Below are 24384 nucleotides of genomic sequence, written 5' to 3'. Positions count from 1 at the left end.
GTGTATAGAGGCAAAATTACAAAAATTATGTCACTGTCCAAATACTTATGGACCTGACTGTGTGTCTGTGTGTGTGTGTGTGTGTGTGTGTGTGTGTAGAGAGAGAGAGAGAGGGAGAGAGAGAGAGAGAGATTATGTCTGTGTGACAGACAGCAACTTTCTATCTCATTACTTGCTTCATTTTAATATTATTACCATTCAGTGCAATTATAACCAAAGCACTGTCTCTCTGTTGGAGCCCCTAAATAATGGATGCCAGCAAACATTAAATGCTTTAGCACAGGAATTAGCATTTGACCTTTTATGTTCGGAAGAAGATAATGTCTGAGTAGTGACCGAGGAGAGAAGATGCTGCTGAAAGGATAGATATTAAAGTCGTTACAGCAGAGGGAGAGTGGGAGGAAGAAAGGAGGTGGAATAGTCTTGTATCTACTTCTTATTATAAAACACTAACCTTTCTTTGTCTGAATGATATCTCTCACAGGGGCCTTATTCTTGGGACCAATGGTTTCAATAGTTCATCAGACACTCTCACAATATCTCTGATAATATTATAAGATATAAATCAACGAGATAGCCTAGAAACAGTCCCTCAGAAATACCAGCTTCTGACATGCCGTAAAAGTGTGGGAACATAAACTCAAATAGTGCAAGAGTGGGGAAATACGCTGTGGAAGAAGAGCTGCATTGAAGGATAAAAGAAGAGTAAATGAATTCAGAGTGAGGGGAGGGGATGAGAGCAGAGAAAACAGGTGGCTTTTATCGGCCCACATGGCCTTTGTGTTAGCATTGCTTCTTTCAATGCTTCTGTACTTTTATACTCCTTCTACAATCGAACAACCATATAAGGTTCTTTACTGTGATGCTTTTATGCAGAGTACAGGGAATAGCTGTTTCATTTGCTGAATAAATAAAGATACACAAATGAAGAAAAATACAGAGGGAGGCTAAAGCAGGGAAGGACATTACCTGAAATATGGAGAGAAAGTTTAAAAAAAAAAACAAAGAGTACAAGGATTAAAAGTAATTTACCCACAAGGAGTTTATGTAGAAGGTGCTATGTAAAAATCTGTTCAAAAAATTTTTATTGAAATTTTAACTAAGCTTCAGGTTGATATTATTGATAGTTGTCTAAAACCTAAATTAAATCATTTTGTTTATTGTCCATTGATTACAGAATTGTAACATAATCATAATTGTAACGTTCACTGGATGAGCAGAAATGCAGACATGAGTGTTTTTGGTTGGTTGCATTTAATAGGGGGTAAATGGTGCTAGCTCGTGTAGAACCGTGGGACTCTTGGCTCTTGTGTTGAAGCTGAGTGCCTGTTTTGGAAGTAGAGTGTGTGCTCCATATGGCCTGGGCAACATCGCTGCAAGCTTGTCCATTGCCTCATTTGCATTCTGTCTGCTGTAGCAAATTAGCAGTGCTTGCACTTGTTTAAGCCTAATAAAAAATCAGTTTAGAGAAAGCATTATGATGAGGTCACCATCTGTCACCTGCCCACTCCACTCCACTTGCATTAACACCTAAGAAGTAACTTTTCTCCCTCTTTCTCTCACTTTCCATAATTCTTCAATATTTTTTTCACTACTGTATATAAACACATGCACATACTCAATCACATGCAGAGAGATAAGCAGAGCTCCCAAGGCAAAATACAAAAGAATGTGATTGATTTTCCTTTCTGGTTATAGTTGCAGGGTGAAGACGGGCCTGTCATATTTTTCAATGCTTTGTGTTTTAATATTGCATACGAAAGAGAAAATTTTTCATGTGGGCTTGTGGCTATTACAGTAGCTGCAATGAAATAAGGTCGTATGTGAGTGAGAGACTGTCTGTGTAGCATTCTATTGGTCCTGCTAATAAATGCATTTAAAAACCTAACTATGCTTATTGCAATGACATGGTTGCCATTAACCATTAAGGTTTTTTTTTTTCCAAACCCCAGTGGTCTTTTTTCTGTAAGATGAACCAGCAGTAAAAATGGTCCACTAAGGGCAAAGAAATATGTAACTCTGTCACAAACAATCTGTGAAATTTTAAAAATGACCATGGCATGGAAAAAGCAAGCAAGCAAGGAAATAAACAAACAAAAAAGGGACACACAGAGGACTCCAAAACACTTTGGTTGCTTGGTGCTGTAGAAGTGAATATGGAAACTGTCTGTGGTATTGATTGAAGATCTTCAGGTTTGTTTTTTAATATGTGCAGTCTATCAGCAAGGTTCTATGGGGTGTCTCTCATCTATGCCTCAGAACACAATATGAAGAATGTCACACAGTGGCTCCATTAAACATGGTGAAAACATATTGTTTTCTTTGTGGTGCAACACTACATAGCCATAATGTGCAGAACAGCATGTGCAGAACAGATTCATTTCAGCAATGTAATGTTCCTAGAAAAAAGAAAACAACGAACAAACAAACAACATGGCCAGTAGTACATGACTACCCACCATTTTCTTACTGCAGCAGTATTACTAGAGTTGACACCCAATACACATAGCACACATTCCATCTGCGCCACTAGCATGACAGTGCACTTCAGTATTATAAAGAAAACTAACAATCAAATGTATAGCATGTGAAACATGAACAATGGGGACCATTGATGTTAGGGTAGCTGTACTTAGAGCGTATTTCACTTAAATATGCAACATAAGACAGTGAATAAACCGCATAGTAGTGTTTATTCTGAATACCCATAACACAATGCATCTACAGGCTGAGCAATCATGACATCAATATATATTAAGATTTTAAAGTTCGCAGTATATAAAGAGTAGAAGTGTGGGATTTCACTGTATCTTTATGGACATAAATGGACACAGTGTCAAACAAATGTAACAGGGCAAGTCAGTTCACAGTCCATGTGTTTGACTCTAGTTACGCTCACTGTATAGTTTTATTTATCGTTTATTCAACTGCAAAGAAGCATTTTCAGTACTAGCTGTCTTTTTCAGAATGCTTCACATGGTTAGCACAACACTAAATACTAAACACTAATAGCATAACACAACATTTGAACTAAATCATGAACAAGTTTATCCTTGCTTGAATACTATAGGCGTTCACAGTAGGCATCAACACAGTTTCCAAAATTGTTTCATTCACTTCTCAATCAGTCTATAGCAAAACTGTGTATTTCCATAGCTAAATTGAAAATAAACTGGATATCAGTTTGCTGAGTCATGAATACTATATAGGACAACAACCAAAGCTGAAAAATAGTTATAGAGACAAACTGCTTTGAATGTTGAATGTATGTATAGGATAATCACAGCTCATTCTGACTGGCAGCTTACCCATGTGCAGTATAATAATACATAATATAGTAAAAAGAGGTCACTTCTGGAGTTATTTTGTTAATTTCTTCCTATACATTAAAGATGTACTTTTTTTTTTTTTTACAGTTTTATAATTTTTTGAAATTTTTCTGTTGTAATGTTTTATCTATGCATTGTTTACACTGTATGTACCAGTGGTTCTCAACCCGCGGTCACAAATGCAAATGCGGCCCACGATGCTGACCACGTAAAAAAAAAAAAATAAAAAAAATAATAATAATAATTAATTAATTAATAACTTATAGTTTTAGAATTCATTTTTTAAAAAATTTATTAAACAAATAAAAGTTTGAACAATAATTTTTATGTCATAAAATAATTTTGGTGATCATGTATTGTTTTCAGACATGTGCAGTACTGACAACTATGAACTGACGCAATTACACAGTTAACGCACACAATTACAAGTGCATGCTCTGGCAGATTTAAAACAGTCATCAATTAATGATCAAAATGGACAAATTTGTTATTAGAGGAGAAAAAAGATGTGAGGAAAATACTAATGAAAGAACACATGCAAACATCAGGTGTCCCATTAATGGTAAGTAGAATTATACTCTCTAATAATAATAATAATAAATCTAATTGTAAGCATTTAGATACCTTAATATCTGGTTAGTTTGCATTGGTGACGTCATATGTAAATGATATGCGGCCCGTGAGACTTGAACTTGGACATAGTGCGGCCCACTGAAAAAAAAGGTTGAGAACTACTGGTATATACCAACCAAAGTATAATAAAGTTATTATAATACTAAACAAACTACAGAGCAGGTAATTATTTACTTCTTCACAGTTTATGTAAAATAGTGGATTTTCATTAATTCCAACAGTTGTTACTGTTTAGGTGAGTGTGTTGTGAACGTATTCTTGTTACAAGAACACTAATGTTCAAGCTTTGTGGGAATGAGTTTATTTTAAGATGTGTTTGTAGTGTTTTGATCACTGCAGAGCATTTTAGGCACAAAATTAACTGTTGTGTCAAATGGTGTTTTTCTACAGAGAGGTGTGTGAAAAGTGAATGCAGTCCCAAAAAAATATGCTTGTTAGCATTTGTAAAAAACTGTGAACACATTTTTCTTAAAAAAAAAGATTCACACTTCACACAAAGAACACTAGTTTCAAATTTATTGACCCAATTAACAGTTCATAATTTTTTGACACGTTCCCCGAAGAGAGTAACAGCATTTAACAGAAAGGGAACAGAAAGGGAGTCTCTTTCTCTAATGTGTACTATGAAACATTTGTAGAGAGATCCTGGTCCATGCAGAACATTCTAGTCTCCTTTATATTCAAAGGTTTGTGGATGTGAACTTCTTCTTCAATTCAGACCATAGGTTTTCAGCAGGGTTCAGATCCAGAGACTGAGATGGTTAAACAAACAAAACCCCATGGTTTTGTGTTTCTTTAACCGTTTCTGTATTGATGTGAAGGATATTTGACTCATTATCTTGGTGAAAGCTCTATTTATGGCCATGTCTGAACCTCCTGGCAGCGGCATCTAGGTTTCTGGCTGAAATATCCTCATTCTTAGGAGGATTCTTGATGTCATCAAGCTTCAAATAAGCCCCAGAACCATCAGCTACAAAAGAGTCCCACCTCCTCTTCCTCTTCCTCTTTCTTGGCCACCTCCTCTTACTTGCTCTCTACCTCTACTTCTCCCTGTCACATTTTGCTTTTTGCCATTACAGCAAACGTAGCAAAGAGCTCAGCTGACCTCCTTTATATACGTATAAAAGTGCAATATTTTAGAGCTAGGTGTGAACAGTTAAGCTTGTTAGTGCTTATTCCATGACAGCTGTGTGTTATTTAAGTTTCGGTGTAGTGACTGAAGTGTTGTGGATTTTCAGCATGACAGCATAAGGTTAAATGTGCTTTGTGATGAAACATATGGTTACAGTTATGCAGATTGATGTTTAAGGTTCATGGAATTGATGTTCAAGCTACTTGTGTGAAGTTGATTGAAATAAACTGTAGCTAAATAGTCCATTTGTTCCTGTGGCTATAGGCATGGGTAAAGCAAAAATATCGGAGTCTTATCAGAAGTGTTGGTGCACAAAAAAGAGAAAAAAAATGGTACTGTTTACCAGTGAGTATTAGCCCGCACTTCAAACCCTGTATATAACAAAATGTTTATCATATTATCATGTACCAGCTTTATTGGATTCTAGCTAGATGAAGAGCAAATGACATTTTGAGTGAAATATTCACAAAATTTTAATGGGTTCACAAACTTTTTAGCACCACCGTAGGGTTGTATTAGAGCCTGTGACTATAGCCTGAGCTGCTGTTTTTTATGCAGATTTGCATAATCATTCCATTCAGCATTAAGTGGCACTTCTCCAGATTACAGGCTTGACTGAACCTGTGTATTTTTACAACATCTACAGAAGGAGGCCATAGAGCCTGCAATATTGACACAACACAGGTTTCACAAGCTTGCAGACTGCAGATTGTGCAGTAGCACACCTTACATATGTTATTTTCACTACAAAGTTCAGGCTTGTCATAACCCGTTTTTAATAATACAGAATCAGCAATGCATTTTATTATGCGATGCAATACATGCTGTTACAAATCTAGCCTTTGAACACAAAAAGTACATAATGTAGATCTCAGTGCTGAAAATGCGACAACTATACAAATTCATTAGCCCCTAGGCTTAATTAAAATTGATAGCCTATATCAGGATTTGATTAACACTGAGAATTAAGATTCTTAATTGTGAATAAATTACATTTCATTTTATTATCCTGTGATAATGAAGCCATCTGCGACATTATGCTTTAATGTAAGACCATGTTTTTAGATGGGAGTAAAATAATATGCTCATTTAGCCCTAGACTTGCTTGGCTAATTTTTTTTTATTTCCAATGTCAATGTCTTACAGTTGTATTTTTCTGCTTGATATCAAGTGTCCTGGAGGGCTATAACCCAGCAGTGTAGAGATTTCCCTGCTCAAGCACATGTCCTGTATGTGGTAATCAAGCAAGAAGCTGCTTAACCATGATCTCGATGCTTTTTGAAAGGAAAGAAAAGGGAAGGAGAGGTAAAGAAGGGAAGGAAAAGAAAAGAAGGGACAGAAAAGGAAGGGAAAAGAAGCGAGAGGAAAGGAGAAGAAGGGAAGGGAAAGGAAAGGAAAGAAATTATCTTTGTGGTTTTTAAAAAAAAGTAAAGGAAAAAAGAGAGAGGAAAGAAAGGGAAAGGAACAGAAAGGAGAAAAACAATTATCACAGTGTAATACGGTGGATGAACAGTAAAGTTATGAATATTTCTTGTGATAATTAAGCAAAATAATGTATATTGCCAAAAAGACATAATGTAGTTTATTACCATAAACTATATTTAGGTTTATTACTTTTCTCTCAGTAATTAGTTTAGAAGCCAGCTCTAAAAACATAGTTAAAGTATACTCACTGGTATGAAACGTACCCATAGCTTACTTCATAGTGCTACAAGCAAGACGCACATGCTACTGGTTTGTGATGCTTTGGATGCCGAATACCAAATGTTAATACCACAGAACAGTCCTAAAATTGGTGATGGTTCCAGAGCTCTCTATTACTATTCAGTGATAAGTTGAGGACACATATAAAAATAACAGCCATGCATGAGAAAGGTAAATTAATTAGAATGTGATTAGTGATAAAACACAAAACTTTTTCTTGCATGGCTGAACCCAAAACCCTAGAGCATTGTTCCAAGGTTAGGGTGTGTTGAGAAGCTAATCAGAGAACATGTTGCAGTTGCTCCAAAGCAGCACCCTCATTAACCTACAGATTGTACAGCAGGAAAGAATGACAATCGTCTGATTAAGCGCGGTCTTGCTGTTGCTCGCTGTTGCTCGCTGTTTTCACTGCTCATTTTAACATCTTGATGTATCCATTCTTGCTTAGCACCTTTGCTTCCAAACAGTATGCCTCTGGGACAAAAGGTACCAGGTGCATGTTTTCAACCAGAGGTCATTCTCTCTACCTCTGTCTAACTTACTTTTTTTGTCTGTCTATCTGTCTGTCATTCTTTCTCTCCCTCTCTCAGCGTGGTGCAGTGCTTGGGCTGTAATCGCCTGCTGAATTGTGATGGCTCTGTCAATTGCAGAGTCCTGATGCTTTCTTCTTATGCCTTAGGCCTTCTCTAAATGCATTTCGGCAGGACAAAGCTTGGTTTACATCACTATAAGTGCATTTGACATAGAAACTGCTAAACTATGGACTGCATTTACATTTGACACATTTGCACAAGACTTTTGACAGGATTTGTTCAATTATTCATTTGTTCTATTGGATTTCCATGGCTTGCCTTGTTTTACTAGTGAAAGCTATTGGTTTTTCTAAAGGGTATAAGGGCATCACTGCTAAAGGAAAATGATCCAGCCAACCTGTAGACTTCTCTCTGCAGTACCTGAAAGTAGGATCAGATTTCTTTAGCAGATGCCCTTTTACTGTCTACAGTACCTGATTGAAGGAGGTAAAAGAACAGGAATATGCAGATTTCCTGGACATTCAGCAAGGTTTAGTGAAAGTAACACCTTTTGGTGTGGTTATACTGTATTGTAGCATGGGCAATGTGACATGGTTGATTGTTTCCACTTACTGTATGTGTTTTGTATGTAATTTTGCTTATGAAATATTGAAAGCAATTATAGACATTGTAGACTCCCCTCCCTTTACCTCCCCCCGAACTAGTGAGACAAAACTGACTCGATTCTCAGTGTTTTCAATTTTGTAGGGAAATTGGTTCCTTGCTGAAATATTAATCTAGTCTCTCTGATTCTAAATCCAGTTTCCTAATCTGTGCTTCATTAAAAATATATTGCATCACATGCTTTATTTCAATGGAAGGGAAGCATGACAAGGGCATATGTGTAGGCAGTCTGGAAGGGGAAGCTAGCTTGATCCTGAGATGGTGGATTAATGTTATTTGAAAATTGTTGACTTAAAAAGGATTTCTTAAAAACCTTTTATGAATATTAGATTTATAGACAATCCTAGAATTATCTCTATCTCTCTACAATATATATATATATAAGAACTAACTTTAACCCTAATAAGACACCACACAGAACTGAGCTCAAATGAGTGTGAAACTTTAATAACTACTCAGTAGCTCCATAAACTGCTCATGTACAAATTAATTATGGGTTGCAGCACCTAAAGTTCATGGTAAACTCTCTCCACATCTTCCTTTTCTTAAACTGTACAGTATGTTTGTATTGAGGAGGATAGGAACTCTCTGATCCCTTGTTTTTCACGATTTGTTAGCATGCAGAACATGCATAGCTAATCTCTGCATCTGTCCATCATAGTGACTAGGCAAAGATTCAACAATGAAGTATAATCCATCTCAATTTGTTTTGAAGGAAAAAAATCCCCAGAGAAATTAATTACAGTGCTAGTTTCTGCTTGATGTTGCTTTAGAGCTTATTTATGTGGAAAATAGGATACTCACATTGCCTCTTTCTTTTTGCCTTATAGTGACAGCTTGATGGCTATCAGTGTCACAGTGTCTGCCCAGCGTAACGAGAAGCATAGCGTAGTGTAACCAGCTTATAGGACACATTCCATCTTTATCACAGCTGAGACTGTGATGAAGGAGACAGGGAACAGGCTGAGGAATGTGAAGAAATCTGGTGCCCGGTATTGGCTTTGATTAGACCTCAGTATTGACCAAACCAGGAGATTAGTAGACTTATACTAATGCACTTCCTCTTCCAGAGTTGAATATACTTCTCAGAGGTGGGTATCCAATAAAAAAATTAACTGAATCCATACACAATCTATTTTTTTTCTGTGTTCCTGCAGAATATTCATATGATATTGATTGGGACTCCAGCTACTTGAAAGAGTCTTGAAACACTGTGGTCACAGATTCAGGGGAGGAATATAGGCTGAGGACTGACATCCCATCCATTGTGTTACCAAAATATAACCTTAACCCACTTGTTCATTTAACATTTCCTCACCAAGACATTCATCTTCATATCTACACATCTTTAAATCAGAGGTTCTCTAACTTTTTTGCAGCCAGGGACCTTTTAACTGCAAAAAAAATTCCACAGATATATTCTCTGAGCATAATCTAAATATTTGAATATTAGGACCATTATTTAAAGGTATACAATAATATGTTGCCTATTTATTGAAGCCGTAAAGTTGTTCCTGAACTATCCCCCAAAAGAATGCATTAGGTCCAAGTTGACATTACTTATGTGTAGGCCTGTTAGTTTTGAGTTTTGAATTGAATTAAAGGCATTTGATTCAAGTCACCAGTCAAACAGAGTAATAACTAAAAGAACTCAATAATAAATATAAAAACATTAATAATGGTGGTGTCAGGAATTGGTAGAGGAGGCAGATGCAAGTGCAGATTAGTCATGCCAGAGTCTAAAGCGGAGCATCAGCGTGGACCGACAAAGGGAGGGAACAAAGCCCAAGGCAGAGCCAGAGGTGGGAGCAGCATCCTGGGAGCCGGGGTGGGGGGCGACGTCCTCCGCGAGGCCAGAGGGGGAGCCACGTCCTCCGCGCAAGAGGGGGGAGCGATGTACACGTCAAAGCAAGGGGAAGGAGTGATGTCCTCAGTGGATCAAGGCGGTGGAGTGAAGTCCTTGGGCGAGAAAGGAAGCAGACTGATGACCGAAACAGAGCAAGGAGGCAGAACGATGTCTTCAGTGGAGCAAGGAGGCGGAGCAATGTCTGAAGCAGAGCTGGGTGGCATAGTGATGTCCGGAGTGGAGCAGGGAGACGGACTAATGCCCATGGCGAGGCCGTGAGGCGTAATGGCGTCCTCTCTGGGGTAGAGGGATAGAGGGAGGTCCTCAGCCGAGCAATGAGGCAGGGTGATGTCCTCAGTGCAACATGGAGGGAGGGAGACGGTTCCAGCCTGGAGGGGTGCATCCTCCTCAAAAAAATTCCTAAGGGGGCGCAAGGCTTTGACCCATTCCAGCATGGCAGTGACCCAATCTCCCTTCCCCTGTTGCTCCCACATCTGGCGATTCCTCTCCAGGAGTTCCTGTTGGTCCTTGAAAAAATCTGCTGCATATCTAAATCTGTAAATCTAAATGTAATGTAAATGTCTAGCTTTCTGTCAGGAATTGGTAAAGCAGGTGGATGCAAGTGCAGATTAGTTTATTGATAGTGACAAAACACGAAACACAGAGACCGAGAAACGAAACGAGGATTAGTGAAGCAAAGCAACAACGTGAACATGACATGAATTAGGTACAGTGACACCGACAACAGAAGACAAATGCTAGACACCGAGTGCTGTACAAGACGTGACTTAAATACTAGTGCTCATTAAACATAAATGTGGATCAGGTGCAAAAATGTGACATGAGTGTGGTGATCAAGTGAGGTGCAGTGGCTGATGGGAGTCTTGTCCTGTGCCATGTTCGGTGCAACCATGACAGGTGGGTTTTGATTTCCACCACTGTAACAAGATGGCTATGTTTCACAGACCCCACTTTAAGAACCACTGCTTTAAATCACTATTACTTGTTAATGTAATACTCGTGGATAAAAAAAGATGCACTAGTGAATTACGCATAAACTTTTAGTACCATTTGAGCCAATCAATGCATTATGTAACACTTGGTGATTCACTGATATAATCTCCATTTTATTCTATAAAGTTTTTTTTTCCTGAAACTGTTTACAACAGCAAATTCTTCCAAAGTGAAACCTTGAATACTGACCTACAACTCACCATCTGTTTCCGCTAGACAACTCTTTAAATAAAGTTTATGGGTTTTTATTTTCTCCTCAACTGACAAGCTTCATAGTAAAATAAAACTTCACAGCAACACTGGCTTTTGACTTCAATTATGAAAAAAAAGATCTTTTTCACACAGATGGTTATGAACAAAAGGTCTTGGGTCAGATCACAGAAAGCCTGCAGAGTGTGACTAACCAAAAAAAAAAAAAACACACAAAAGATGAGTCCATTGCCCACGTGTTGAAAAGCTGATTCTAAAGAATGTATCTGACCCATAGATTAATGGGAATTCTAGCTTAAAGTGCTCTTTAGACAGTTGTAAATACACCAGGGAGTAAAGCTCAGGATCCTGAGCAACAAAGCTGACAAAATGGCTGAGAGCACACCAGAACATACTGTGTTAACACAGCTAATTTCTTACCTGCTGAGGTGGGCAGTTAGTCGCTCTGGCCGTATGCTCTTTCATTTCTGTTTTTGGAATGGACCACTTTGTGAATACACTTCAGCATAAATCTTATTACTTCTCTTCCTCTCCATGCCTCCCCTCAGCAGATCGATGTGCCTAACAATGCTAAGACTCCCTCCAGCTTGACTCCCCCTCTTTGGATCAGCTCCACGAGAGTCTTGAAAACGCTGCCTTCTTCTTTTTTAATGAGCATTCTTTTTGAACTTGGCCATAGCATATTGATTTTCCACTTGCAGTCAAGTGTGTGATATGATCTCAGCAGCATGGATAGAGATATGATTGGGAAGAAGTGCTCAGATATCATTTTCACTCATTTCTTAGATGGTTTAGTCCCTGACACCGTATTGCGTGATAATCCTTGTCCAATTTAAATGATCAGCCTTAAATCTAATGAGATATGAATATGTGTCTCATGAGGTTCATCATCTTCATGTGGGAGCCTGAGTAAATTTTCAATGCTATCTCTTGGTAGTGAAGATTAATCTAGCTGTGCATTTTTGCATACATAGTCATCTATAGGGGTATATATAGGCTCTCGTCTTATCACTTAAACTGCATCTTAGCCACGAGGGTCAATTCCTAAATAGCCAGAAATAGCAAGATAAATGGATAAACAGAAAATGCTAAACCATTGCACAGGCATTGCAAAGACCTGTTTTATTTCAAAAAAATGTTTCTTTTTCTGTGAAAATACAACGGGTGTTGGTTTTCACAGTTACAAAGAAGCCTCTGTGATTCCCAAGACTACAATCCACAGCTTGGAACAATAGGACAGGTAAGAGCTATTCTAGTCCCAAGAAGCAGAAAAATCTATTTTTTGTGAGCCTGGAAGAAAAAGAGGGTTAGCATTACAAAGACATACCCTATTTAAAGGGAAGTGCTTCCATCATCATGTCGAGAATTATTCCCAGCACATTTGTCATCTTGTTCAGAACACATTTCCCTGTGAATTGGGGCCGGGACCCTATTTATCCGTTTGAAAATTTCTAAAGGTACCTGGATAAAATTGAGCCTGTGCAGGTTTTTTTTTTTTTTTTGTGTGTGTGTGTGTGTATATGTGTGTGTGTGAAGATATCAGAGCAATGGATTTGGTTAGAAATCCAGGATGAATATTTTCCCTTCTGTTTTGTATAAAATTGTTGATGGTATGTTTGGATGAGAGATAATGAGAAAACAAAGGGTAGCAAATCAAATTGACAGAAATTCTATTTTCTGGTAGAGAAAACAGAAACATCAATGTGTGTTGAATTATAATGTCAGGCCAACATGGCTGAGATACCGATGACTCTCTGCTGTGCTGTGATCAAATATGAAACATGGTTTCTCAATAGAATTTGCAAATATTATTGTTTCTTACCAGCTATGTTCAGTGACATGCTGGACTTGTCAGTATATTTGTGATTGTGTTTGTGTGTGCATGTGTGTGTGTGTGTGTGTGTGTGTGTGTGCACCGCATGTCTCCTCACACATTTCCTCCATAACAAGACGATGGGTCATGGCTTTTCATCCTGGTTGGTTGGCCCTGGCTAAGTGAATGGACTATGGCTGCTCATTTTAACTAATGAACTACAGATCAGCTGCAAGGTCATGGGCAGGTGGCTTCCATGGCAACGGAGGAACCTTTGCAGGTCTTTGCAGGGGTAGGCATGCCATGGCAAGCCAACCCCCCTCCCCGCACCCCACCCCCTTGCTTCTAGATGCTTCTTTGGAAATCTTTGAGAAGGCTGAAGGATGCAGGGAAAGAACGGCAGTAATGAGTTCGTTCCCTAAGGACAGATGACTGGCACAGTTAGGCCTCTGACCATGTTCCCTATAGCCTCATGTATCCTCAAGTAGCCTATTTTATGTACAGGTAGAACAGAATACCCTAGTTCATGTGGTCATGATGAAAAGCTTTCAAAAAAAAATGCAGAAGTCCTTCATTTCCCATAAATCCTCAAACTGTTCTATATGCAGAGAAGATGCAGCAATGACGTTTAAAAAAGAAGCATAAACAAGTAAGCCTTGTCACTATCCATAACTCAAGAAATGAAGCTGTTCTTATTACTTCTTTACAGATGTAATAATATTTCCCCTCAGTATACGCCAGGGGCTGTGATTTTCATTTTGACAGATCTTGAATAGTTCGGTTTTCATCATCAAGGCATCAAAAAGCCTTGGGTGTAGACCAAGAAATAAATAAATCTTTTAACCAGCCATGACAACTTCCCCATGGAAATCCGCACAAAGTCTAAATACATCTGAATCTCTCTCTCTCTCTCTCTCACACACACACAGTGTGGTGTTCAGTGATATCACCTAGCCTTCGTCAACCCCAGATTTATCTTAATTTTCAAAACAGAACATCAAAGATTGGCTTAAAGAATGCTAAGAGTTCTGAGCAGGATAACAAAAAAACCCTTGGAAATACATAGTGACAGTAGCCCTTTATAAATATTCATAAAGGCTCTTAAAAGCAGGTAATCACTTTCAGTGTTCTGCATAATGTTGCCTATTTATTCAAAACGCTGGGGCGTGTGGGGAAAATTTGCTGCGAGTGTCGTGTTTGTGTGGCATCAGTGAGCTTCAGAGACAGAAGCGTGGAGTGTGTGGCTCAGAAAACGCTTTAATGTTTGGGGTTTGTAAATGGAGGTGGGAAGCCCCTAAGTGGCATGAAGCCTCTAAGTGGCATGTGTGTGTAAGGCTGTAAATAAATGAGACTCACAGTCACATAGGCATATTATGGGCGCTAATTCTTTCGGAAACTGCAGATCACCAGCCCACAATTAAGGACCACACTCACTGTAGGAGTGAGATCAACATCTAAGCATATCTATAGAACACATACATACAAACAAAACAGACACACAAAGTCACATCTACAATATGTCCATATACAATATTTACAGTATACATTTACAGTATACATATTTTCCCTTTCATCTGTATTTTCCCTTTATCTGATAAGTTATGCTTTATAAAAGGTAGTTCATATTTACAATTCAGATATCTTGCAATATGACACAGACACTCTCTGGTCCAGAGGATTTTTTTTTAGTCAAATCAAAAGCCATGTTACACCACAACCCACACAGTCAACAGCAGCCACCAAGTCCTCAGCATGGTGCAAGTTCAGACCTCCTACACAATCTCGTCTCCACCTGTTTGGGTTTAAAGCTGTTTCTGCTACCACCTCCACTGCCCACACACACAAACACACACACACACTTGAGAGCTGAAATACATACAAACTCTATCCAAGCAGGAACCCAAGCTGAGAAACACATATAGACCATGGGAGGTGCGAGAAGAGATTCTTAGCATTGCAGGCCCAGACAGTGTAATAACAACCCTGTATGAGCTGCTATGCCGCCTCACCCACATAAGATAATAATACGTGTTTGTAGATTTGGGGCTCTCATAAGCACAGTGCTGTCAGGTTGTGAACACATTCGCTGTGGCATCATGTCACACCATGGAAAGGCAGAGTGTCTGTGACAGACTGTCACAATGTGTTGGCGAATTTAACATTACATGGAACTAATAACATACTTTATATGAGGCAACTAGGTAGTAGGAAATGATCTGCCATCTCTTTTAGATCAAATCATGGACACTTTAAGGCTGTGCCGCTGAATGACAATATATATATATATATATATATATATATATATATATATATATATATATATATATGTATGCACACAACCATATTTCTAGAGGAATTATTTGAAACATTATGTCTGAGGTTGGTTTGTAGAAAGTGGTGTAATGATAATAGCAATGACCCTATACTGAGTGCCCATCATTAGTGAAATTTGTGAGAAAGTTGGCAAGAAAATGCAGATTGGATTGAAGTTTTCAGATATCCATGTATTAAGTGCATGCAGAAGATCAATAGAGGATCCAAGTCATCATCAGTCAGTCTGTGTATGTGCCCTTGAACAGGGCTTTTAAAGTGTGTAAGAAGCTAAGGAAAGGAGTGATGTGTGATGAGTGAAAGAGAGGTGCTTGATTTGGAACAAACACACTGTTTTTTTTTTTTTTAGGCTGAATGAACCATCGCTTTTGCTTTTTAAGAGAATATATGAGGAAATACTGTATGTGGGCTAGTGTAAGAGGTTACTTGCCAAGAGACATGTTTTCTATGGACTAGGCACATATAGTTGAGAAATGAACATACAGCAGAATCTAAATGGAAGCATGAGTAGTACATATAAAAACTCATAATAATCTTTTTACCCATTTGATACTCCCCAACGAAGAATCACTACAGCAAATATATTCCATTTTATCCCTCAAAACTCTGTGGACTATTTGTTTGTAACTAGATTGATGCTTCATTATACAAACCAAACATTATACAGTGGTGAAATATGAACACACATGAATACCTGCCATATCACATATCAGTGATTGGAGATGTGGATATTGTTATGACAGATAAAGAAACAGACTATTCCTGTGTCGAGTAATTTATACCATTGTTGTCAGAACAAGCCTGATAGCCAACTGGAATCTTTATTCAAGGCTGAGATCTAATTGTGTATGTAGTTTCTGCCTGACATACAGTATTTATAACATTAACATTTTTTGAAAAATTAAAAAAAAGAAAAGGATCTAACAATTCCACTGTACTGCTAGACATATTTTATTTGCATTAGGTATATCTGTGAAGCTTTTTGTATTTCACCCACAAACAGTGGCAGACACTGTCCAACTAGTATGGCATAGGGATTCATTAGATCTAAAGTACAATCCCACATTAATAAAATATATAGCCATAAAAAAGAATGTGTTGAAATTGTGCCTGAAAATTCTAGCACAAACCAGTTCTAAATAAAAGCTGATATAAAAGAATGCCTATCATTCCTTAGCTCTGTTTAGCTGGCTAGGCTATGGCTCTAATCACATGCTTACTCAACAGTGCTCTCCCCATCATCACTATTACCAGCAACCAATTTATTGTTGAAAATTTCATTTATTCGTTTGATCACTTTGTTACATTTGCTAGCAAAGCTTTTTCCTTTTTTTGTGCTTTCTCTCCATTGTTGCCTAGCCTACATGCATACACAAACGTAAGAAATCAAATCTTAACAGACTGACACAACTATGGTCCCTTAGTGGTGGCCTTCTACACTGTATGTGTGTGTGCATGTGAAAGAGATGGGATTGAACAGCAACAACAACAACAACCAAAAAAAAAAAAAAAACTGGTGCACTCAGAGGAAAATGGAATGAGCACCCCAATGCAAAAATTCCCGAACTTCCTGATAGCCTTGTTTACTGGACTTGAAAAAGTGCCTTCGTGATTGCACAGCACATGGCCTAAGGACAGCCTTTTTACTGTAGGCTATATTTTGAGTCAGGGCAGCACGTTCTCTTCACCTCATTGACCAAATAAATGGCCCCAAATTTCAGTGATCAATAAATCTGGATGGTACATCACTCCATGCAGGTTTCTGCAAGCCAGTATGGTCCTGTATTATAGAAAACAAGGATAAAATGACTGCCAGTGGCCTCATTCTTTAACACAGACTTTATAATCTACAGGTTTGCTGAGTTTAGGTGAACTAGTTAGTCTTATACTGTATGGGAAAGATTGGGCTTGATAGCTCTGACCCTGTTTCAATTATATATAACTGCTTACAGCTATTTTCTGGCACATATCCCATTGAGACAGAGGCCATGTTGGCGATCTCTCTTTAGTTTATAGCAGTTCTCAGTATAACATGTAGATCTGTGTTATTTTAGGTCATTTTGAAACTGCACGGCTCTTGTGTGAGCAGCCCTTTTTTCAGTTCCAGGCACATGGTAAGCCGGAGTGTGAAGTGTTGTGCTAGAATATTCACAGAGATGCCACAGTTTTACTCCTCTCTCTAATTCTCTTTCAACTCTTACTGTTTGGAGCTAAACCACTCTGAAACCCTCAGTCCTATGCATCTCAGTTTCACTGCACAAATAAAGTGGTAACCCACAATCAAAGCTATTATAGTTAGCTCAACAGCATTAATACCCCCGATTGACTGGATTACTGAATATATTCATCAAAGGTAGCCTCCCAAGCCTTTTATAGTGAAGAGCAGACGTGCCAAGATAGCGGCAAGAGCATCTATTGATTCCTGAAGAGTGTGTGGAATCTTAACATATGAGAGAGATAGAGAGAGAGAGACTGAAAGACAAATGGATACTAAAGATAGAAGGCCCATAGTGCCCATAGTGCTTTAACATTAAGTAATAATGATGCTTCCACTAATGATGTTTCCCTGTCCACTAAAGACAGATGCACAGTAACTCTGTGTCTATTAGGAAAAGTCACTTGGTAATTCATAATGAAATATAGAGCTAGCTTCTTAAGTACCACATTGTTAATTATATCCTGAATGTGTCAGAGTCAGATTTGTGTCTTTGGCTGAGGATTATGCAAATGTAATCTTAACACAAATTTTATCTACAAAGAGCATTTAACTTTCTTCTCACCTGCAGCTTAAACTATGCAAACAGTAGGACTTGAGCCTAAACTGCGAGTCTCACACTTTAGCTTATCCATAATGTTTTTTTTTTGTAGAAAAAGTGTGTGTAAATGGCTAAACAACTAAACCTTTTAATTCTCTGTGAATTTTGGAGGTGTAGTTTTCAAAGTAAAATGTGTATCCATCCAGACCAGAGAGAATATATTCTTTGGAGTTACTAAAATACGATTGTAGTAGCATTCAAAACCAATGCTGTATGGAAACTGTTGCTCACCTCAATTTTTACTTTCTTAACCAGAAAGTGAAACAAAATCAAATGCTGTTGACTTAAACGGTCAAATCTAAAACCAGCAACAGAAGATCATCTGCAGAGTGTCTGTGGTTGGGCAGATAATATGAAATTGATGTTCTGTGGAATTCTGTTGAGTCTTCTATTGAAAAGAAAAGCAAAAAGTGGCTGAATGTTGCAGCTATTTTAAGGTTTCTCGCAAGTTTGAGTCTCAGTGATGCCACAGCCAACTTTGTATGGGAGTCTAAAAGAGCATAATTGCCACCTCTTTGTGGGTGAAAAGAATCGCTTTATTTCCCTCTTCCTCTGTCAATTTGGGCTACACTAGCCAAATCCCTGTTGTCTATTTGTTCACATAAACCAAGCACATTCAGCTGCTCTGACGCTGTGTAAGCAGCAGTTCCAAACAAAGAGGCGACTGTCTCTACGTATAAGTCATCATCCTCCTGGATTGCTATCTGATGTAGAGGCTTATAAATGAGATGGGACTAAATTTGGAGAAAACTGAATTTCAAAAATGGAAAAACCTCATTATGATTATTTTTAAAAAATACTCATATGGAAAAAAAATCTGAAGTGCAGCTGAAGTGAGTTTTTTGTGCATATCGCCGGATAGCTGTTTGACTGGAATGGTCATGGCAGTGATAGCTATTTAAAGGAAACATTTGGAGTGTTAATAATGATGTAATATTACATATTTTGTAAGAACTTGCATTATCAATTCTTAGTGGAAGCAGATACATTTGTAGCTTGTGTGTTACACAAAATTGAGGTTTCTATGTATTGTGTCAGTAGTGATTTCCTTAATGTATGGTTACTCAATTATGTCAAATTAGTGTTTTAATTTCTAAGATCTTAGGACCTTTGAATCTTTGCTGGTGGAATAACCGTTGTGTGCTTCTTGTTGTATTGGATTGCTGTGGGCCAGTAATGAAGTGGTAAGCAGTTTTAAAATAAGGCATAATTAGGCTAAAAGAAGTTTGACAGTTTTCTCAGCTTGGTTATTAACAGTAATATAAAATGACAGTGGAAAAGCTGAGATTTTCAGAAAGATGTGTGTAGTATCTATCAAAATGGGTATCAAAATAATGCTTATTTCTTGTCTTCCACTTTCACTGTAGGAAATTTGCTGTTTGTTCCTCTAGGCATTTGAGTATTGATCAGTTCTCAAGGTGATCTAATCATGATCATAGCAGATTGATCATCTGTTAAGATGATGATTGCTTTCCCACTGGCTTACAAATTTATAGCTCTTTATTGTCGCGTTGTAAGTATCGGAAGTATCCAATTGAAGACTCTTTTATCCTTTTCAGGAAGAAAATTGCTACTTTTCCTATTCTTTTGCCTGCTGCTATGTGAAATATAAACACTGGGAAATCTGTGCCTCTTTTAAGTAAGTGTTTCCATTCAATGCAGAAATGAGTCTATTGTGCTATTATTGATTGTGTCACGGCTGCGGTTGAGAAGAATATGTCACGGCTGCTGAGTGCACTATTGAACGCCGTGTCGCACATGGGTTTGACACATGCTGCGGGCAGACACAGGGCATTGCTCACAAGACTGGTGCCCAGCTGAACCAGATCAGTCATTGCTGCTCCTCAGGCTAGAGGATAGCAAGGCAGCCAAATAGGAGCTCAATTGTGAGACTATAATGAGTAGAAGTGCAATATTAAGCACACATAAAACACAGCATTACACTGGATGGTGGTTTTTCATTGTTACTGACATTTTGGTAGGGCTTCAAAGCCACAACTTATAGACTTTTAGAGGTTATTGATTAATGAATGAGTGTAACCACTGAAGCCACATAAAAGTTATGCCATGTCCTCTGGTGACCCCTGAACTGTTTCTGATACTTTCAGGAATTCCACCACAAAAAATGAGAGGATGATCAATCATGCTAGACCTAGTTTGCTTGCTAATGACCTAGTGGCTTACTAATAGCAAGATAAGCTAACAACCACATAATGTTAGTAGATAGCTAGTATCATGGATTTACATAAGATGATTGGCATGATAAATTAATTCTTAGGGTAGCTAACACAGTTCCATGAAATTACTAAATTACTAAGACCTAGCTAAATAGTTACTTTATCAAAGGTTTTATCCAGATACTTACATTTTCTGTTCACAGTCAGCATATATAATGATTGAGAGGTGCAGCAGAAAAATGTTTGCTCCTATCAGCAGGCGATTGTGAGTTCGAATCCCAACAATGCCACCTGTTGGCCGTGCTCTCTGGATGGCAGGGATGTGAGATCACGTATGCCGAAGAGGGCAGATAGCCCTTTTCTCTGAATGTGTTACATTGCCCTGTGATGAGGCTGGTAGCTGCCTTCACGTGTCTTGAGGGAAGCATCTGTTATCCTTCACCCTCCCTGGTTGGTCGCTGTCATATGATAAGGGAGAGCTGGCTGGTGGAAATATGGAAAATCTAAAAAAAAATACCCTTAAAACAAAAACAAACAAAAAAAGAAATATTTCAAGTTGTTGTTGGTATAGGTGAAACTGTAATTTAAGTAAACATACTTAATCGCTTACTATCACTATTGTTGAGCAGGTATTACTTTTATGAACCCATCCCCTTTTGCTGGAAATACTGTTTTTACTCAACCATGTTGTAAATTCTGTGTATTGTGATCTTTCATCGCCTTCTTCTGTTGTAGTCATTATATTCTACTGTATATCAAAACAGATTGGACTATTTTTTGTGCTAAAAATCTCTAAATCCTGGGAAAGTGGGTGTCAATAAACACAGCATGGGATTTTTGAAGCATTTTGAGAGTTAAAACCCAGAAAACGATTGAATCTGTGTGTTTGCCTAAAAGAGAGAGACAGAGAGAGAGAGCTTAGAAGAGACATCTCTTTAAAAATCTTCAACATAAGTCTACTTCACTTCAGCACTCACTCAGTTTCACACTCCTCTAATCATTTACTAGATCCTTTTTTTTTTACTGCTCTTTTCACTTTCAATAATGTTTCCTCTACTTGTCTGTCCACATTGCATTATCATTTCATTGGAACCAGAGGAAGGACTTTAGCTGCAAATGTGCTGCCTCTGTGTGAAAAGATGGCTCCAAATGCAGACTTCCAATTATAGTACATCCCTCTTAACTGATGGTTATTAATTCCTTCAAACTCATTATGCCATGCAAAATAGGCTTCCCCCATGGGAGGAATATTAATGAAGGAGAAACTTTGCCACATTCTTGTTACCATCACGGACCTTCCCTGTTTCTTTACACTCTGTGTTACTGTATATATAGAGATTATTATGAGATATGTTTTAAAACTGAAGAGTGCTGAATGCAAACTGCAGTTTTACATTAATATGAAACACTATATTTCTTGGCTATCCAATCCACATATGAGACATATTTCCTGTCTTGTCCAAACACATCTGAGCCAACTAAGTTTTTAGCCCTGCTTGTTTGTCTGGACAAAATAGGTTGCCCACTAGAGAGGAGAGAATATTGCTGTATGGTAAGATATGTATATGGGAGCACTGGAATTTTGGACAAATTTCAAGCCTTGTAACTTACCATAGTGGCTGGAAAATTTATTTGATAAATTTATTAGAGAAAATCTGCATTCACACAAAGGAAACACAAAGCAACTGCATTTTACAACTATAACAATATAAAATACAGTACTGTGCAAAAGTCTTAGGCACATGGAAAGAAATGCTGTTGAGCAAAGATGCCTTCAAAAATAATGAATCTAAATGTTTCTACATTAAAAATACTATAAAGGGCAGTAAACAGTAATGAGCAAAACAAAGTCAATATTTGGTGTGATGATCCTTTTCTTTAAAAAAATTGTTGTCTCAGGTACAACGTGTGCAGTTTTATAAGGAAATGAGCTGGTAAGTTTTATTGAGTTTTGTTTTGCAGAAACAGCTACAGTTCTTCTGGAGACTTTGACTGTCACACTTGCTTCTTATTTCTGCAGCAAAACCCAGCAGCCTTCATTTTGTTGTTTGTCCGCGAAGTGGTCTCTTATGTAATATGCTTCTTTCTTTACTGACATGCAAACATTTTTCTGTAACGTTTCATTTTGCGCTGGAAAACTAATGTTTGGAAATCTAAAATGTTTTTGTACTGACTCGATAATGTAGAAGTCATAAAATAAAAGTCTATAACAAAGTTTGTACTAAAAAAAAGGTTGCCTAAGGCGTTTGCGCAGTACTGTGTGTCAGATCGCACTCTGCCGGTGATTCATTAATTGACTATTCTACATAGCAGCCTTTAGATATAGTTGAAATTTTATTAGCAATTTACTGTATGAACTATATATATATCGCATCAAGAAATGTAGCGCCATGGTGGTGCAGAAGGAAGTGTTGTTACCTCACGGCTCCAGGATTCCAGGTTTAATCCTGGGCTTGAGTTACTGTCTGTGTAGAGTTTCACATGTTCTCCAAGTTCGTATGGGTTCTCTTAGTTTCCTCCCACCACCCAGGATCAAGGTGTGGAAGTGTGTGTAAATTGTGCCCTGAGGTGTAGTGGCATCCCATCCAGGGTGTATTCCCACCTCACACCCAGTATTCCCTGGACAAGTTCCAGATCCACTGTGACTCTGACCAGGATAAAGTGGTTACTGAAGATGAATTAATGAATGAGTTAGGAAATTGCCTCAAGAGTTATTTACATGGTGTGGCTGAACCCTCTAAGTAGTGCAAGTAAAAATTGACTCCAGCTTTACACTCACTTTACACTGAGCAAACAGGGGCAAATCACAGGCTGATCCCAATAACACACTTCAGTCTCTCCTGGCCATACCTTACTGCTCCCAGAGGTCTTGATTGATTGAGCCAGTGGCCAATCAGGACACATTGATCTAAGAGTCTAAAGCATGGCCAGCATCCAGTCATCTAGTTTCTGTCAAAACAATTCTCAAGACAGTGGCTGTGGTGTAACCGACTCTCTTGCACTGAATTACAAAAGGACTATAATGCACTTTATGACATTTTCCCCTTTCTATAATGGCTTTATTTATTTTTTTGTAATTTGTTTTATTTGTTTTAATTCCTATGTGGACAACAAAATTACACTGATTAAAAGATTTATTTATAAATATTTAATTATTTTATCTGGTCAATAAAAGACAAATTAAGCATAATAACAAAATGCATTATGAAATTAAACCTATTTTCTTTCTTTTTTCTTTCTAGGGGGAATATTTGAATCCATTGAAACTGGGCCATCTGGTGCTGAGGAACTAGCCTTTAAGTTTGCTTTAAATACAATCAACAGAAACAGAACCCTACTGCCAAACACAACACTAACATATGACATCCAAAGGATAAACATCCATGACAGTTTCGAGGCTTCCAGAAAAGGTATGGTCCTCAAGTTATATATGCTCAGTGAGTCACACTATTATAAAACCCACATGAGCAAACATGTGGGTTTTATAATAAGTCTTGTTAATAAGGGAAAACATTGCTGGCAGCTTGGTAGGTAGACAGGGAGTTTGGAGATAATGGAGAAAACTACTACAGTTTCCACACCAGGGATAAAAATAAACTTAAAATGATATTTATTTATTTATATAGCACTTTTTCACAAATGCTTACAACAGAGTGACAGCTCAGAAGTCATTCTTGGCACATGTGAATTATCGTTAACATATACAGTATGTTGAAGGTTTTTTGTTTCAATTAAACTAGTACATAAATATGTAGTTGGAATGTCACCATAGTTTTAAATATATTATAGTGTTGGTAGATTAATCTAAAAAATTTTTTAGATTAATAATAATGTTATTGTTAAATATTAGTTTATTACTTATTTAATATTTGATTATTATTTATGTCGTATTCCTCCCCTAGCCTGTGATCAACTCTCTCTGGGAGTGGCAGCCATTTTCGGCCCCTCTCACAGTTCTTCAGCCAATGCAGTCCAGTCCATCTGCAACGCGCTGGGGGTGCCACACATCCAGACCAAATGGAAGCACCAAGTGTCAGACAACCGTGATTCATTCTACGTCAGCCTCTACCCTGACTTCTCCTCCCTCAGCAGGGCCATCCTAGACCTGGTGCACTTTTTCAAGTGGAGGATGGTCACCGTGGTGTATGATGACAGCACAGGTGAGAATTTGCTCGTTTGCATT

The 24384-nt window shown here is 38.0% G+C and overlaps 1 protein-coding gene across 4 annotated transcripts in view; it reads left to right on the top strand.

The window, feature by feature from the left end:
* Positions 1 to 24384, top strand: part of grik2 (glutamate receptor, ionotropic, kainate 2) — a 150292-nt gene that overhangs the window by 20989 nt on the left and 104919 nt on the right. For all 4 annotated transcript variants that reach the window (XM_034305786.2, XM_034305791.2, XM_034305793.2 and 1 more), the window contains 2 exons: positions 23444 to 23611; positions 24104 to 24361. In XM_034305786.2, coding sequence (XP_034161677.1) covers positions 23444 to 23611; positions 24104 to 24361 — 426 coding nt within the window. The remainder of the gene's footprint in view (positions 1 to 23443; positions 23612 to 24103; positions 24362 to 24384) is intronic.

Source organism: Pangasianodon hypophthalmus, chromosome 1 (genome assembly GCF_027358585.1).
Source record: "Pangasianodon hypophthalmus isolate fPanHyp1 chromosome 1, fPanHyp1.pri, whole genome shotgun sequence".
Lineage (NCBI taxonomy): Eukaryota > Metazoa > Chordata > Actinopteri > Siluriformes > Pangasiidae > Pangasianodon > Pangasianodon hypophthalmus.
The sequence above is the reverse complement of the archived record's forward strand: the minus strand, read 5'-3'. Positions and strand labels throughout refer to the sequence as shown.